Below are 18,377 nucleotides of genomic sequence, written 5' to 3'. Positions count from 1 at the left end.
AGAAACGAGAGCTGGAAGAAGAAGCAGAAAAGAAGAAAGAGTAATAACAAGACTTAGATTTGGACATACAGGACTTAATTACACACTTTTTACAAAACGCAAACAACACAGGGAAATGTGACTATTTTGTGGACAGAATGAAACAGCAGAACATGTTATATTGGAATGTCATAAATATAAACAAGAAAGAAGAGTTATGATAAGACAGTTTGAAAATATTAAGGAAAAACTGAATATAATAGACACATTGCAAAGGAACTTGTGGAGCAAACATATACGAATTATAATAAGATTTTTGAAAAAACAAAAAATGTTTAATAGAATTTGAGTTTCCTGTAAAAGGAATTCAACCATGTCGAACCACACTCCATACCAGTAGGTGGCGGTAATGCACACCTCAAGTTGTTTGCCAACCGCCATTAAACGCCATAAGAAGAAGAAGAAGGAAGTTGAGATTGTTAAAAACAGTGAATGGAGAAAGAGTTGAAAGTCTGTCAATACTGGTTGAGTTCGAAGATAAGGAGTTACCAAGAAACATTAAAATAGGATACCTCAATTTTCAGGTCAGGCCATATGTACCTCCACCACTTCGGTGCTTCAAATGCCAAAGGTATGGACACATAGCAGCAGTGTGTAAAGGGAAGCAGAGATGTCCAAAATGTGGAGAAGAGCATAAGATAGAAGAGTGTAAGGAAGAAGTGCAAGAGAAATGTTGTAACTGTGGAGGAAATCACAGTCACGTTTGGAGGATGTGAAGTAAGGAAGAGAGCAAAAGAAATCGTACAGATTAAAACGAATAAAAACATAAGTTATGCAGAAGCAGTTAAAAATGTGAAGGAACAGGAAAAAAGAGAGATTGAACAAACAGGGAATCAAAATGTAAAACAAAACAAAGTTCAGATGGAAGATAAAGTCACAATACCAGTAGAAAAACTGATATTATTCATAGCTTATGTTATCAACTGCACTGACCAAGCCAAACACAAAACTGAGAAGATTAAAATAATAGTGAGAGGAGCTGAAAAGTTTTTGGGCTTTAAAGAGGGATCATGGGAAAACATAAATAAAAAGTTGGAGGAAGATGGGAGATCAGAACCACCAGGTGAAAACGGGTCATGCTAATATTACAATGGAATGCAAGAAGTTTAATCGCTAACGGACAGGAATTTAAAGGTTACATTGATGAGCTTGAAGAACAACCGGAAATTATTTGTGTTCAGGAAACATGGTTAAAAACATCATTAGATTTTGTGATAAAAGGATATGAGAGTGTAAGAAGAGATCGAACAGAGGGAAATGGAGGAGGATGTGGAATATTTATTAAAAAAGGAATACAATATCAGGTATTAGGAAAAGGGAAAGAACTAGAATATGTAGTAATTGAGATATGGGGAGAAGAAGGTAAATTTAAAATAATAAATTTTTATAATCCATGTAAAATACTAACGATTGATACAATGGAGGAATTAACTGAATATCTGGAAGGGAAGGTAATTTGGTGTGGAGATTTTAATGCAAATAGTACATTGTGGAGTAAAAGTAATGATAAAAACGGACAAGTTATAGAAGAATTAATGGAAATGAAAAATCTAGTGTGTATTAATGATGGAAGGGGAACAAGAATTAACATAAGAGCGGGGACAGAATCAGTTATTGATTTAACAATTGTTTCAAATATTTTAGCTGGTGTATGTGAATGGTGCATTAATAAAGAAACTACAATAGGTAGCGATCATTATCCCATAACAGTAAGAGTAGGGCTAAATTTAAGTAATAGGAATATAAAGCAGGGGAAAAAGTTGAACTTTAATAAGGCAGACTGGATTAAATTTAGATATTTGAGTCAATTAAATTTAGAAAATGTAGATATAAATATGGATATAAATGAAGTAAATTTAACCATTTGTAAGATAATAACAGAAGCAGCAGCTAAATCTATAAAGGAATCAGGAAGTAAGAATGATAAGAAAATGGTGCCTTGGTGGACAAATGAGTGCAAAGAAGCAATTAAATTAAGAAATAAAGCATTTAAGGCACTCAAACATAATCCAATTTATAGGAATTTAATTGAGTATAAAAGAAAACAAGCAATAGTAAGGAAAACTATTAAAAATGCAAAAAGAGGATATTGGAAAAAATTTTGTAACTCGATAGGGAAAGAAACAAAAATTGAGAACATTTGGAAAGTAATCAAAAGAATGAATGGTATAAAAAGAGAATTTGAATATCCTATACTAAAAATAGATGATACAATTATAATAAGTGATGAAGACAAAGCTGAAATATTGGCAAGAACGTTTAGTAAAATTCATAGTTCAAATAATATTAGTGAAAAGGAAAGAAAAGGAAGAGAACATACAAAAAGTATATATAAAGATTTAATAAAGAGTGATGAAGAAACAAATAATCTGTTGAATATTGAGTTTACAAAAATGGAATTGAATAATGCACTTAAGAAGACAAAAAACACGGCACCAGGTAAAGATCAAATATGGTATAGAATGATAAGGCAACTCAGTGAAAAATCTAAAGATATAATATTACAATTATATAATAAAATCTGGATGGAGGGACAATTGCCAATAAATTGGAAGGAATCGATTATAATACCAATAGCAAAACCAGGGAAAGATCACTCAAACCCAGAAAATTACAGACCAATAGCTCTAACATCAAATTTATGTAAAATAATGGAAAAAATGATTAATAATAGATTAGGATACTATTTGAATAGTAAAGGATATATATCAAAATATCAAAGTGGATTTCGAAAAGGAAGGAGCACTAATGATCCAACGCTTTGCTTAGAACATGACATTAGAAGAGCTCAAGTAAATAAAGAAAGTGTAGTGGCAATATTTTTTGATATAGAAAAAGCATATGACATGATGTGGATTGATGGATTATTGATCAAATTAAATAAGATGGGAATTAAAGGAAGAATGATTAATTGGATTAAAGACTTTTTAACGAATAGGAAAATACAAGTTAGAATAGGAGAAGGTATTTCAGGAAAATATATAGTAGAAAATGGAACTCCACAGGGGAGTATTATAAGTCCATTATTATTTTCAATTATGATAAATGACGTATTTAGAGACATTGGAAAAGACATGGGTTGTTCACTTTTTGCAGACGATGGAGCTGTCTGGAAAAGAGGAAAAAACGTTGATTTTATTGTTAGAAAAATACAAGAGGTTATTATTGAAATAGAGAATTGGGCGTTGCAATGGGGATTTAGGTTCTCAGTTGATAAAACAAAAGTAATGATATTTACACAGAAAAAAATAAATAAGGGAATTAAACTGAAATTATATAAACAAGAGTTAGAGCAGGTAAAGTGTGTAAAATTTTTAGGATTATGGTTTGATGAAAAATTAAAATGGCATATACATATTAAAAAAATTGTAGATAAATGTAAGAAAATTTTGAATATTATGAGGTGTTTGGTTGGCAGTGATTGGGGAGCAGATAGGAAATCACTAAAACAGATTTATGCAGGAATGATAAGATCCAACATAGACTTTGGTTGTCTAGTTTATAGTGCAGCAGCTAAAACTCATTTGGTTAAATTAGATACTATCCAAAATCAGGCACTAAGATTATGTACTGGAGCATTTAAAACCACACCAGTAGCAGCCTTAGAAATAGAAATGGGAGAAATGCCATTAGATTTAAGAAGAACAAAATTAGAAATTAACTATTGGCTAAATTTGCAAGGAAATAATGTGGATCATCCAACGCTGGAAATTTTAAATCCATGTTGGGAAAAAGAAAAGAAAGAATTGAGGAGTTATGGATGGTCAATCAAAAATAAAATTGAAAAATTTAAAATGAATAAATTAGAAATTAGTCAAACAACACCAGTATCAATTATACCACCATGGATTCTACCAGAAGCAAAGGTAGATATGTCAGTAATGGAAAAGAAACTAGATAAATCATGCATCATAGATAGGGATTTGGTACAATTATATTTAAATAAGTATTATCAATACATTCAAATATATACTGATGCATCAAAAATAACTGAGAAAACAGGTATAGCGTTTGTAGTTCCGGAATTTAATATAAAAATAGGGAAACGAATTACAGATGGGACATCAGTATACACAGGAGAAATGTTAGCAATATTACTAGCTTTACAATGGGTAGAGGAAATAAAACCATTAAAAACAATAATATGCTCAGATTCAAGCTCTGCTTTATTAAGTATTAAAAACAATCAAACAGATAGTAGAATGGACATTTTATTAGAAATATATCATACACTATTCAGAATACAAAACATGGGGATGATGGTAATATTTGTGTGGGTTCCAGCACATATTGGGGTAGATGGAAACGAGAAGGCAGATAAAATGGCAAAGAGGGCAATTAAAAATCCTGTTAGCATTACAGTCAAGATAAGTAAGTCGGAAGGAAAGAGTATTGCTAAAGAGAATTTGATGAAAGTCTGGCAAAAAAGATGGGATGAAGATAAAAAAGGAAGATGGTTTTATAAAATTCAGGGAAAAGTAGGAGAAAAAAGAAATGGAAGAAGAAATAGAAAGGAGGAAAGAGTGATAACAAGATTAAGATTTGGACATACAGGACTTAATTATACACTGTTTAAAATTCAAAAACATAAGACTGGTAAATGTGATTATTGTGATAAATATGAAACCATAGAACATGTTATATTAGAATGCCATAAATATGAAGCAGAGAGAGGATATATGAAGAGAGAGTTTGAAAGGATTAAGGAAAAGGTTAATTTAGTAGATATTTTGAGGAAGAATTTAGGGAGTAAACAAATACAAATAATTATTAGATATCTTAAAAAAACTAAATTATTTCACAGAATTTAATTATAGTGAGGGTGTGAGAATATAGATATGATAATCAAAGAGGAGCACAAGTACGTAAGAGTCAAGGGGGAAGGTGAAAATATAGATAGAATTATAGTAGAATATTTATAGATGAAGATAGTTGTTTAGACCATCATGAACCACACTCCAGACCAGTAAGTGGCGGTAATGCTACGAAAAGTTTTTTGCCAACCGCCAAAAAACCTGACAAGAAGAAGAAGAAGAAGGAAGTTGTTGTCACCTCCGGTTTCTGTCAGAAAATAGAAGTAATAAAAATATACTTTTCTATTTGCCTTTACGAGAAGCGGTGTATCTGTGTAAACCCAGCCGATAGCAGGACCATGGCGGCGGTGGACGTGGAGGATGAGAGCATCCTGGTGTCCGTGTTTCGGAACAGTTTCCCGGACAGCTGGACGGAGCAGTCGGATCTGGCGGCCTACCTGTCCGAGCTCAGCTCCTTCGGGGTGGACAAACTGAGCCGGGAGCCCGGGCGGCTGGCAGAGGAGCGGGCCCACATCCTGCAGCAGACCCGAGAGTTGGCCTTCTCCAACTACCAGACCTTCATCCGAACCGCGGAATGCACCGAACACATCTACCGGGACTTCGGGCGGGTGGAGAGCAGCGTGTCCCGGCTGCTGGACAAGCTGCCCCTGTTCGGAGAGAAGTGCAGGTCGGTGAAACACGCCGAACAAAACCAGACTGACGCTTTAACTCTTTATGTATTTAATGGGTTACGAAACACGAAACCTTGGTATTTTAAGCTTTGGTTGTTATTTTTATAAGGGTCAGTAAATTGTACAAAGTAGTATTTACCGTGGCTGAAGTTGGCAACAGATTTGACAGCTCGTTAAAGGGCTATTCCAAAGAATTTCAGGTATTTTGTTCAGCTCTGATTCAAAACCTACAGTATTGTTCAGACATAGACTTGATTGTTCTGAACTAAAAACAGTTTCTTTTTTTATTAAAACACAGTAAGTGATCTTCAAACAAGCGATTTCAATGCTTCTAGGGGTGAACAAAGTTCTTTTTTATGTAACTTTATTTGTTGGATCGGTTTAGTTTGAACAGAAAAAGCATCAAATGACACATGGAACTTTTTTATGTGAATAAACACAGAGGCCAAAGCAGAACGTCTGGGTTCACAAAGTAACATCAGAACCTCCATCTTAGAACTTGTGTTTTATCAAGCAAGGCTAAGAGAAGAAAGTCCAACTCTGTTGGACCTCTTCTGCGGCATACCCCTCTGGACTGGATTTTCTAAACTAAAGTTTCTTTTTAACACAGGTGATTTATGAAACTTTCCTAAAATTAGTGAAAGTTCAAGAAACGCCTATTTTAATGATTTTTCTTTTGGGGTATTTGGACTACATTAGAACAGGTCTAGTATAAGAACAAATGGTTTCCAAACTCTTCAGCTTTTGACAAAATTAAAGTCAAAAAGAGTTATGACCCCGACTATTGCTGCTTGAAGTATACAAACAGAGGTAACAAAAACCTCATCAACCATTGTATAACTTTTTAGTTAACTTTTTAGTTTACACATCTGTGTTTTTGTCCTTTCAGGGCCTTCATAAAGGAGGCAGAGGAGATAGGAGCCAGCCGCCGGATGAACAGCCTGACTCTGAACCGCCACACAGAGATCCTGGAGATCCTAGAGATCCCTCAGCTCATGGACACCTGTGTCCGGAATGGCTACTATGAGGAGGCTCTGGAGCTGATGGCATATGTCAAGAGGCTGGAGAAAAAGCACTCATCACTGCCAGTCATTCAGGTGAGTTCAACTGAGGGATACCAAACAGGGTGTTTGGTGAAAATCAGTCTGTGGTCTGACAGGTTGTTGAGCGTTGAATGTAACTCTGTTATTTTATAGATTTAACAAACACCTGCTGTAACATTCAAACAATCTTTTAGTTGGAAATTCAAATGAGGGTGTCTCATTTTAGCTGGATATTTTTTTGTTAAAAACTCACAGAACCTGTTCAGATCTGGACTCTGATCAGAAGTTGATTTCTTCTCAGTGAAACATGTAAATCCATCAAGACTGTTTGGCCTCTAACCTCTTGGTTCTACAGGGAATCGTGCGTGAGGTGCGTCAGTCAGCTCAGCTGATGCTCAACCAGCTGCTGCAGCAGCTGCGCACCAACTCCCAGCTGCCCGTGTGCCTGCGCGTCATCGGGTACCTGCGGCGGATGGACGTGTTCATGGAGGCGGAGCTTCGAGTGAAGTTCCTGCAGGCGCGTGGCACCTGGCTTAGCTCCATCCTGGCAGCCATCCCGGAAGATGACCCCTACTTCCACATCAGCAAAACCATTGAGGCCTGCAGGGTTCACCTGTTTGACATCATCACGCAGTACAGAGCCATCTTCTCTGATGATGACCCGCTGCTACCGCCCTCCGCTGACCACGCCCCACTCAACGAGGGCGCCATCTTCCATGGCTGGGTGGTGCAGAAGGTGGCAGAGTTCCTGGAGACATTAGACAGGGACCTACAGCGGGGCGTGGGAGGTCGTCTGGACTCCCTGCTGGGACAATGCATGTACTTTGGCCTGTCCTTCAGCAGGGTGGGGGCGGACTTCCGTGGGCAGCTGGCGCCCATGTTCCAGCGAGTGGCAGCAGCAACATTCCGCAAGGCTGTGGAGGAGGCTGTGGACAAGTTCCAGGAGGACATGAACCTGTACACGCTGATCTCTCTTCCCTCTGTGCTGGGCGGCACCATTGCCCCTGTGGCCCCTGGCGTCCAGCCCGGCACCCTGCAGCCCCCCATGTCCCTGCTGGACTTCCAGCCACTCGCATGCTTTCTTAACAACATCTTGAGCGCCTTTAACGACCTGCGACTGTGCTGCCCTGTTGGACTGGCACAGGATGTGAGCTGGTGTCTGCAGGATGCCCTGAAGATGGTGAGTTAGCCCCGCCTCTCTTTCTGTCTTCACACCTGACTCACAAATGAGTTCAGACCTCACTGGACTCAAGTCTGGACTCTGTGTGACATATGCAGACATTATTTCCTGGAAAATATTAGGAAAATGGAAGTGAAGTTTTGGGCCAAATTTTAGGATTTGTTTGTGTAATAAGCAGTCCTTCAGTAACTACCTCCTTAGAGACCACATCCCAAGGATATAAAACAGAAATCTAAAGGAGCAAACTCTATAAATTACTTTCACACAATTAATACATTATAAAATGTATAATTGAATGCAATACAGTTTTCAAAGCAGTTCACAAAAAAGCTGTGATTTTTTTTTTTAAAGATGCTGTGTTGAAAAACAGAATCTTTAAAAATCACATCTGTTTCTGGAACATCTTCAGATGTTTTCTCATGGTTCTGTTTGTTTTCCAGGTGACCCGTCAGATTCTGGTGTTCCACCGGGCCGAGGAGTCAGCCTTCAGCATCAGAGAGAAGGAGCTCTTTGTTCAGTTCTGCTCTTCGTATGCTGAAGATCTGCTGCCCTTCCTGAACCGCTGCCTGCAAGTTCTGTTCCCTCCAGCTCAGCTGGCGCTCATTTTGGGTAAGGACTTTTATTGAAACCACTGCTTTCCAGTTCTGTCCAAATTCAGTTGTGAACACAAACTACCTCATGCTCCATGTTGCATCAGACTGACATGGTGAGCACATGGTGCTGGTGAGACTGGTCATTGAACTGCCTGCTACAGCCTGTAGGGGGCAACACTAACAAGAAGGAGGTCTCAGACCCAGTTTAGACTGGGTATTATCCTGTGTCCTCACTGATGTGATCACGAGTTTACAATTCTGAGCATGTCCTATCACACGTGGTATTAAAATACATCTTGAAACCTTTAGTGGCAGGGTATGGAGGGCTTAACATTTCTGATAAAATATTTTAAATATTTTGTTGTGGCCCAGTCGTGTTTAACTTCAACCACAGCTCAATAAATCTGGCTACTTTAAGAGGTTTTGTTTGTCAGCGTGACATTCAAACTCTCTTATTCAATAAAAAAAATCTGATAGTTTTCACAGCCGTTGATAAATTAAAAGTTTAGCTTTCCTTGAAGGAATGCATATCACCACCTGCCTTTCATGCCAGAGTTTTAGACTAAGATCATCTGATACTGAAAAAAATGAAGTTTTAACCATTTTGGTCAACCCAGATTTTGCTCCAAAAATCCATCATGGCAGCTCACAAAAACAGATGTTTGGCTTCAGTTCTAAACAGGAGAAGGTGGAAAAACTTTGATTGTCTTAAATATTGTCAGTGGTTCACATGTATGCTGCTGATTCATTGGACCAGTGAAAAGTAACACAAATTTCCACAGCTAATATTGATCATATTAGCTGTGGAAATTTGTGTTAATTTTCGCTGGTCCAATGGATCATTTGTGGAGGAGCAGGTGTACTTTTTGGAAATAAAGTTGTATCTAACACATGACTACCAAGGATTCCACTGGGTAATCCTAATAGGGTGATTAAAAACAATCATCTGGATAAGCACTCTAGTGGTTCCTGTTGGAATAGTGCTATTGGGTGCCCTGTGGAAACGGTTGCATTAAATCTTCTTCAAATTCATACATTTTGATGACTCTTCTGCCCAGTCCTGATATTCTGCCCATTTTTGCAGCTGAAGCTCACTTCCTGTTCTGACAGATGCTCTAAGGGAGATATTTGATATTTCTAAGCTTTTCTTTGTCTGGTGTTCTGTGACCCTTTCAGAGCTCAGCTCAATTAAAGATGGCTGCCACAGCTAATCACCCTTAGCCAACACAATATGGCTACAAGTTGGTCAATTTTACAGATGTTGAGCTAATTTTGGTGTGGTAGTAGCTGACAGTCGAGCTCAACATATATCCATCCATCTATTATCTATCGCTTGTTCCAGAGTTGGGTCACAGGGCAGCAGCTTCATCAGGGAAGCCCAGATATCTCTTTCCACAGCCACCGTTTCCATCTCTTCCGGTGTCCTTGGTCTTCACCACGGTCTCCTCCCAGTTTGACATGCCTGAAACACCTACCTACAGTGGCATACAGAGGGCATCCTTACCAGCTGTCCAAACCACCTCAACTGGCGTCTCTCGATATAATATAATCTCTTATAATGAGCGCTAAAACATCTTGTGAGCTTTCAGAATACTGCGTGAGATTGTGCATAACATCATGTACAAGGTTTGACCAAAAACGGCTACAACTCCCTCATTTCTCTACGTAAGATGATCTTGGTCTAAAACTTTGGTATGTAAGGCAGGGAGTGATACTATATAATGCTAAGTCTTTAATTCATTGTTTGCCTAACTGCTGCTTTACACAGTGAAAGTGTGTAATATCCTTACCTCTGCTCAGGTGTTCTCTCTCCTGATTGGCTGTTGTGTTATGATCCTGTGATCACCCAGGTGTGTTGTCTTTCTGCAGGTGTTCCTGCCTCCCAGCTGCATAGGTATGGTGGTCTAGGCTGCATTGACGTTTCTGCGGTTCTGCAGCCCTTGGACTTTATTCTTCCTCAGAAGGAATCTCTGCCCCCGCTGCCGGAAGTCGACGTCACGGCCGAGCTGGGCAGTCTCACCTTTGACCCGCACCTTGGAGATCCAGAACCTGCATCCAGTCAGTCTGGTCCCACAGAACCAGAGCCTGCAGCTGAACTGAAGTGTGATCAGGAGGAGGAGCATTCAGAGTAAAACTGGATCTTTGTGGGTTTTCTGGACAGGTTTAAAGAACCTGTTTGGACTCAGGTGGTGGAATCAGAACTTTCTGAACTTAATGATAAAACCTTTGCAGCTTTACTGAGTCTGGACAGAAATGATTGTTTAATTTGATATGAAGTGAGAATTTCTGGGAATCACTTTGTAGGAACTAAAATCCTGTTTTTTGTCCAGCTGTTTAAACTTTGGTGTCTTTCATCAATTCAGTTAAAGAATCAGAAACAAATTCTGTCTCTGAGATTAATAATCCAATACTTGACTCGCGTGATCCTTACACACATGCCAAGACTGGAACTAGAAAGGTCAGAGGTCAGTCAGACACATTCAGTTCAGCTGCCAGTGAGAATGAGTGTTTTGAGAAAAGCATTGACACGATTAGCATCATCACTGACAGTTTATGCAGTGATTTCAAAGTCGTTAATAAAGATAGTTATAACTAAAACTTTTACTTACAGACACACTGTATTCAGTATCAGAGAAAATATGTGAAAACACCTTTGCAGTTTCCATGCACATGCAGATAACGCATTAGCTGTATTTAAAGATTGTTCTTTAAGTTGTCTGTGTCGACAACTCTGGTTCGTCCCTCAAGTTTAGTAGCCTTTCTATTTGAAACATTCCTCTAAAAATGTTCAGGTACAAGGACTGAAACTGAGGGTTCAAAGAAAAGGTTTGAAAGACCATCAGAGAGTCTGGAGAGCTCAGTGAAACCGTGTGCTGTCAGCATCAGCTGTTTTACACAGCTTCACTGTGAACATCCCCACTTTGTTTAATTATATGAAAATAATGTACTGTGTCCTCTGATTGACAGCATATTATAGCTCACAGTGACCACAGCTAAGTCAAAACCAATCAGAACAAACATTAAACCAAGGAGACATCCAGTTAACAACTCTGCTGCCTCTGGGGGGATCACATCAGTTCAGTGAGAGGTCCTACAGCTCGGCTCAGGAATGACTGTATGAAGCTACAAAGGTGGTCTGGACATTGAGCCCATTCAGACCTGTATTTAATTCTATCTGAATGCAATTAATAAGGACAGAATTAAGCAACAAATCTGAACAGGACCTTAAAGATTTCAAGAAAATCTGGATCACTGGAAGGAAAATGTAGAAACTTTATATACTTAAAAATGGTTCTCTGGAATCTTTCTTCTGTGTTCGGTGAGAAAGATTTCAGGATTTTCTGATAATCAAATCAATAAACTGATTCTTTTGGAGACAAACTGAAAGTTTATTGATTAAGTTTAATCACACTGATGCATACAGATGTGAATGTTAACATCAGGTTCCATTAGAGTCTGTTTGTGGTTCTGAACCGTGCTAGAACACACTACTGTCTCTTCCACAGATTACTAACATTTAGCACCCGGTCCAATGGTTTGGGAACTGATGACATCACTTCTTTTTGACAAACTTCTTGCGGGAGGTGTTGGGGTTGGCCCGCCTCCTTCCGCCACCGCTCTGAGTGTCTCTGATCTGAAGGTTGGCGGCTCGGCTGTAGATGTCGTTCTCACAGAATGGTGAGGATTCAGCCATGTAGTCTGGGTCGAAGACGTCAGTCTTCTGGCGAGCCTTCCGGGAGAGTCGCTGCTGAGGGAAGCGCTGGTCCTCCACCAGGTGGGGGTTGTTGGCGTGTTTCCCGCCGTGAGGAAGCGGCAGCGAGTGCTGCAACAGAAATGCATCACGTTTCCTGTTATCAGCTTGCCATCAGTTCAAGCACTAAAATATCTGCTTTCAAACACAGAAAATGGCCATTTTAAAATACTGTATTTTCCGTCCTATAAGGAGCACCTAAAAGCCTTAAATTTTCTCAAAAATTGTCGGTGCGTCTTATAATCTGCGGCGCCTTAGTGTGCATTGAATTCCAAAATCTGTCCCTGACACAGGGACATACGGTAATGTGTACAGTACTGGTACGTATGCTGGCACCGATAAACCAATCAGAGAACATTATTTAATATAACACTAATTCAGAGTTTGTCATCATTCTGGGAGGTTTAAAAAAAGAACTCCAACCGCTGGACGTTGGTGTAAACAGCACGTTCAAAGTGAAGTTGCAAGTGGCGTTGGAGCGATGGATGACCGACAGCGAACACACGTTTACTAAGACAGGGGCAGCACCGGGTGAGTTATGCCATTATATGCGAATGGATTGTGGATGCCTGGGCTAACTGCTGCTTTGACTGTTGTCCAAGCTTTTGTGAAAGCCGGCATCATTGCTGAACAGCCCCCTGGAAACGAGACTGACTCCGACAATGATGAGAGGGAACCTAGCATGTTTAAATAATTGTTACATAGTAGAATAAAGTTCAACCAAACTCACTGTTTTGCTTCCATGACCTTTTTTTTGTAGACCGTATGTTTTAGCATGCGCCTTATAATCCAGTGTGCCTTATGGTGCAGAAAATACAGTATATATAATTTATGATTTAATACAATCTAATGGAAAACCAACAGAAACCAAATACATAAAATTCAGTTGTTTGATAACATGTCAGTTTCCTTTTTGTCAGGTTTATAACTTCACATTAAGTTTTAAGTTACTCTGAGAAAAAACAGATGGGTGATTCTACAAATTCAACAGGAGCAGCTGGTTTATAAGGGTGGCTGAGGCAGCACCCATTTTCTCAGAAAAAGAAAAGAAATTGTCCCAAAAAATACATTCTCCTAAAAAATTATATTAATTGTTAATAATTAATATAATATTAAAGATTTAGTTATTCATTAGCTTGCTGTTATTGGTTTTGTTCTATGGGTTTTTCAACCATTGTCTCTTTAAATGAAATTTATAATTTTGGTTATTCATTCATTCTCAGTTTTTTATTTGCAATTTTGGGGCGGGACAGGTTGTCAGTAGATTCACTATATCTCCTGTCAGCAGTGGTGAGAACTGCAGGCAGCTCCAACAGAGTCTCAATCTGCTGGTTTTAGCCCATTAATTTGGCCACTATTAGTTCTCGATCTCACATGATCTTATTTAATGCAGGAACAGCTGCAGCAAACCCCAATGTGTTCAACAGTGGAGATTTTCTGTTTAAAAGTCTATTTGTGAGACTAAAATTAGAAAATAAATGATCAGTCAGCAGCTTGGAGCAGACAGACCAGACATGAACACAAGACAAAAACCTAAAAAGGGAGAGGGGGGATATAAAACGGGACATTTTGTCCAACATGGTCGGCCTATTTTCCGTGTCTGTCTACACTATGAAATTCTATCAAATATAGGTGTGGTTAGTGATTCAGGGATCAGACCCTCACTAATATTTATCCTCAGGAGCTACTACTGAAAGTCAAGCTTCTGTCTAAAGCATCTGAAATCATCTCTCCTGAAGGAAAATCAACAGATTATATGACAGAATTATTTCATTTAATGGCTTTGGATTGTCAGAATCATACTTCAAAAAGTCAAAAGGTTATAGGTTATGTTTTATAGTTGGAGTAAAAAGAAATATCAGTTGCAACTGACTCAACTGAACTAGAACCTTGTTCAGATGAGTCAGGAGGAGCCAGAACCTGCCTCCTTCAGGATCTGTAACCACTCTGACTCCTTTGTGAACTGGCCTTCTTCCTCAGCAGTACTAATACACATTCACTATTTTTTAAAGTCTGGAGCAGAGCATCTCACCCGCAGTCCTCTGGGGTTCAGCACTTTGGGGTTTTTGGAGAAATGCATCTGAATGCTGCCATCATCGCTGACTGTCACTGCCAGCTTCTTTAGGGTTCTGTTCCCACAGTGAGAACAGAATACTCGGTTCATGTTGCTCGTCGTCCTGGAAGTCAAACACATTCAGGTTCTTCAATTCTGTTCAGCTTTTAACTGAACAGAGACTGCAGTCTCCAGAGGCCGTCAGGAGGACCAGAGTCTAGACTCACTTGAAGCAGGCGTGACATCTCAGGATGTAGTTTCTTGCCTGTCTGATCACCATCCCGTTCACAGACAAAACATGGAGGCCCATCTGGATCAGAACGTTCTGTAAACAGAAACATGTTCACATCAACTGAACACGGCCACCAGACTCCATCCTGAAACCAGCGTCTGCAAACCTCAATGAACTGAAGCAACATTGGAAAAAAGAGTGGGCCAGAATTCCTCCACAATCATGTCAGAGACCGATAAAGTCCTACAGCAAACCATTACTGAGAGTTACTGCTGCTAAAGGAGGTTTTACAAGCTGCTGGTTTCAGATTTTCACACACAGCTTTACATTTTGTTTCTGTTTATTAAATATTGACATGGAGGAATCTGTTATCTCTTTTTGTTCCCTTGAGGTCAGATTTGAATCGTTTTAGATCCTTGTAAAGACCAGATCAGTTTTATTATGTCATGATATGGAAAACCCTGTTCAGATAAATTTAAAAATCTGATCATTTTTTTAAATTGTTCAAAACCAAACTCCTGTTAAACATAAAAGTCACAAAATAAAAATAATAAATCACAGAGTCACAGGAGGATCAGAGCAACTGATTCTTGGTTCAAAGGTCAGGAACCTGCTTAGAACTGTTCCCGCCTTGCTTGATAAGACTAAAACACTTCCTTTACTTTTTCTTTAAATCGGAAAACTTTGAAATGTTACCTGCATGGCAAAGTCAGTGGTCAGACATCCAACTCTAATGTCAGCTGGAGCTGTCCAATCAGCAGAGTCCATCTTCACCAGTCTGATGTTACCGGGAGTGATCCAACCTCCTCCATCATCTTCATCATCTTTCTCCTCTTCAGGTTTGTTCTCTTTGTTCTCGTCACACGATTGGTCCTCTGACTGCTGGTGCTCTGTTCTTTCTACCATCTGTGGCGAGTCGTCTGATGGTGATATTCCACCATCCTGCAAGCAAAAATAAATCATGACTCAGCTCAGTTCCGGTGTTTTTCCTTCAGGTATCAGAGTTCTCAGAAAACTTGAGTCTGTCTAATGTTCTGAACAAACTATAAATTGTGGACCCAGTTCTTCCAAAAAGACCTGGTCTTTCTGCCTCACAAGTACCCAGTCCAGAAGAAGGAGAACTGGGACCGGAGTTGACCTCACCAGTAAAGCCAGCAGGCCATCATCAAAGCTCGGCAGCGGGTCTCTCCAGAACTGGAAGCTGTTGAAGTGTTCGCTGTTGTCTGTCTGTGTGTCCGTCTGTTTGTTGTTTGTATTTTGAACCTCTGCCGGACCCTGATGAAGCAGGAAACAATCCACACACAAAGTGTAAACATCCAGAGACACAAACCAACCTGAAGATCGAGTCTCACTGCCGGCTTGCCGGAACGCACCAGTAAATCTAGCAGGTCCGTGTCAATGGATGGCAGCGGCTCCCTCCAGAACTGGAAGCTGTTGAACTGTTCACTATCGGACTGGTTTGATGACTCCTTCTCTGTCTGAGTCTGTCTAATGATCGGAGTACCTGCAGACCTCTGAAGAAATACAAAAATCTCAGAGATGACTTAGAATTCTTGCAGAAATACCTGAAGGTTCATCCACCACCCGTCTTGTACCTTAGAGGGGAAGTGGAACCCTGTAATATTAACTGGTGCTTCTGGGTGGCGCTGTGTGCTCTGAATATTCACCTGGATAAGAAAACGTCCATAATTTACTATCGAGAAAACAGTTAATCAGATAGTTGTGTCTCTGAGGTAATCCTAACTCAGGAAGCCTTAAGACTCCAGATCTGACAGAAGGACCAAACAGGTACCTTGATCTCTGGTTCTGTCTTCAGGTGCTGTGTGCCAATGTGCTCAAGCTCCAGCTGGTAGGTCAGAGCCAGAACTTTGACATCTGTGGCCGACAAACTTGGATAGTCTCCGGTCTTCTTGGAGAACTCAGTCACTAAGATATCAATATGATGGACAAGATTTATTCACAAGTTCAGTTACAACATCTGATGCGTTCAGGTTCAGTTACAGCGTCTGATGCGTTCAGGTTCAGTTACAGCGTCTGATGCGTTCAGGTTCAGTTACAGCGTCTGATGCATTCAGGTTCAGTTACAGTGTCTGATGCATTCAGGTTCAGTTACAGTTTGATGCATTCAGGTTCAGTTACAGTTTGATGCGTTCAGGTTCAGTTACCGTGCCTGATGTTTTCAGGATGTGGTTCCTTGAAGTGGAGCTGGTATGGCAGGAAGGCCAGGCTCCTCCTGGTGGGTTTATCTCTGATTTCATCCACCACATCTCTGAGAGTATAGATGTTCTTGCCGATATCCTGCAACACAAACCAACGAGTGAACATTAAACAACAGGAGCTTCACTTTGGTAGGTCCTGAGCTCTGCAGACCAAGAACATCCCAGTGCTGCAGTTCAAGTCTGCCGGATACCATGGTAACAAGACAATCAGTAATTCCACTTCACCTGTCAATGGTCTGATTAGTGGTGCTTCTACGTTTCAACCAAACCAACAACTAATCTTAAAGAACTTGAGATGGACGGACTGAAAACAAAAACTGATACAAAAACAGTTCTGAAGGTGAAGTACTAACTAGGTTCACCCTGTCCATCTGCACCACACCTGTGGGGCAGGTTTTCATTGTGTACCTGCTTAGTATTAACCTATGACCCTTCAAAAACTCAGTTTCCGCTCCGCATGGCGGTGGCTCACTGCCTCATTCTGTCCCCTCAGCATCATGATCACAGGGATTAAAGCAATAAATATATAAATTGACTAAATTAGTCGCTTTTTAAAAAAATAGTCACTAGAGGGGTGTAAAACTGGCTAAATATAGCGATAAAGTCTATAAGTTGGCCACACTGCTTGCAGCCAGACCCACCCTGCTCTGCTTTGATTGGTTAATATTTCGGCTCATGTTCGCTTATTTGTTGAAAGCAGCGTCAGTTTAATCCCTGTATCATCATTAGATCGGATGGCTTTAACTGGACCACAACAAAAAACACGGTTTCCTCTCATTTTAACAGATGACGGAAATCCGTCATGGCAACGGAGAACTTTAATCTCTGGGGCAGAAAACCTGCGGGTCAGTCCTTCCCCTTCGGTCGGTCTGAACCGACTCCCTGACAGAACCTCTCACCTGACGCTCACCACCACCTACAGACCTCCTGCTCGCGGCTCACTACAGTCTCACCTGCAGAGGTGCTTTCTTTAGAAACGCTCCAGCGTCCGCGACAACATGTTCCACCAGGGCCTGCGCCATCTTGTTGTGGTGACGTTCTTCTTTTTCTTCTGTGATGTTTTATGGCGGTTGGCAAACAACGGAAGGTGTGCATTACCGCCACCTACTGATATGGAGAGTGGTTCGTGATGGTCTATATATCTATGTACTATATATATATATATATATATATATATATATATATATATATATATATATATATATATATACATACACACACGCACTCGATTATATATACTTACACCCAACTTTGTATTCTACCCATCTATATCATACACACATTCACAAACACACCTACTATAATCAAATTCTAGGAAATAATTTCTTTTTCTTTAAAAACCTAATAATTATCTGAATATGTTTACTCCCCAAATTTTTCCTCAAAATATCTGTTAAATGAACCTTTTCCTTAATTTTTTCAAACTCTCTCCTCATATATGTTCTTTCTTTTCTATATTTATGACATTCTAATATAACATGCTCTACGGTTTCGTATTTTCCACAATAATCACATTTGCTAGTATTATGCTTTTGTATTTTATGAAGTGTATAATTAAGTCCTGTATGTCCAAATCTCAACCTTGCTATCACTCTTTCCTCCTTTCTATTTCTTCTTCCATTTCTTTTTTCTCCTGTCTTCTGAATTTTATAAAACCATCTTCCTGTTCTTCCTCCATCCCACCTTTTTTGCCATTCTTCTCTCAGTTTTTATTGTGTGAATGCTATTAAGCATTCACACCATTGTTTTCCTGTTTCTCTTTCTTATCTATTATTCTTCTTT

The 18,377-nt window shown here is 39.6% G+C and overlaps 2 protein-coding genes across 4 annotated transcripts; one reads left to right on the top strand and one right to left on the bottom strand.

The window, feature by feature from the left end:
• Positions 1–5,132: 5,132 nt before the first annotated feature.
• cog8 (component of oligomeric golgi complex 8) lies at positions 5,133–11,613 on the top strand. The gene is made up of 5 exons (XM_017439882.3): positions 5,133–5,520; positions 6,414–6,621; positions 6,923–7,747; positions 8,188–8,356; positions 10,210–11,613. The coding sequence occupies exons 1-5, from the start codon at positions 5,192–5,194 to the stop codon at positions 10,470–10,472; spliced, it is 1,794 nt and encodes a 597-aa protein (XP_017295371.1). The 5' UTR covers positions 5,133–5,191; the 3' UTR covers positions 10,473–11,613.
• Positions 11,614–11,708: 95 nt separating this feature from the next.
• Positions 11,709–17,669, bottom strand: nob1 (NIN1 (RPN12) binding protein 1 homolog). 3 transcript variants are annotated; one of them, XM_017439883.3, is made up of 10 exons: positions 17,549–17,669; positions 16,542–16,674; positions 16,169–16,302; positions 15,972–16,043; positions 15,750–15,890; positions 15,520–15,651; positions 15,073–15,318; positions 14,372–14,469; positions 14,124–14,268; positions 11,709–12,163 (listed from the first exon to the last, which is right to left on the bottom strand). In XM_017439883.3, the coding sequence occupies exons 1-10, from the start codon at positions 17,615–17,617 to the stop codon at positions 11,894–11,896; spliced, it is 1,440 nt and encodes a 479-aa protein (XP_017295372.1). In that variant the 5' UTR covers positions 17,618–17,669; the 3' UTR covers positions 11,709–11,893. The 3 variants fall into 3 exon arrangements, with proteins under 3 accessions (XP_017295372.1, XP_037835715.1, XP_024858221.1); XM_037979787.1 differs by having other exon boundaries at positions 16,547–16,674; positions 17,549–17,650; XM_025002453.2 differs by lacking the exon at positions 15,520–15,651 and having other exon boundaries at positions 15,711–15,890.
• Positions 17,670–18,377: the final 708 nt, after the last annotated feature.

This window comes from Kryptolebias marmoratus, linkage group LG15 (assembly GCF_001649575.2).
Source record: "Kryptolebias marmoratus isolate JLee-2015 linkage group LG15, ASM164957v2, whole genome shotgun sequence".
Classification (NCBI taxonomy): Eukaryota; Metazoa; Chordata; class Actinopteri; order Cyprinodontiformes; family Rivulidae; genus Kryptolebias; species Kryptolebias marmoratus.
Note: the sequence above shows the minus strand (reverse complement) of the source record. Positions and strands in the feature narration are given on the sequence as shown.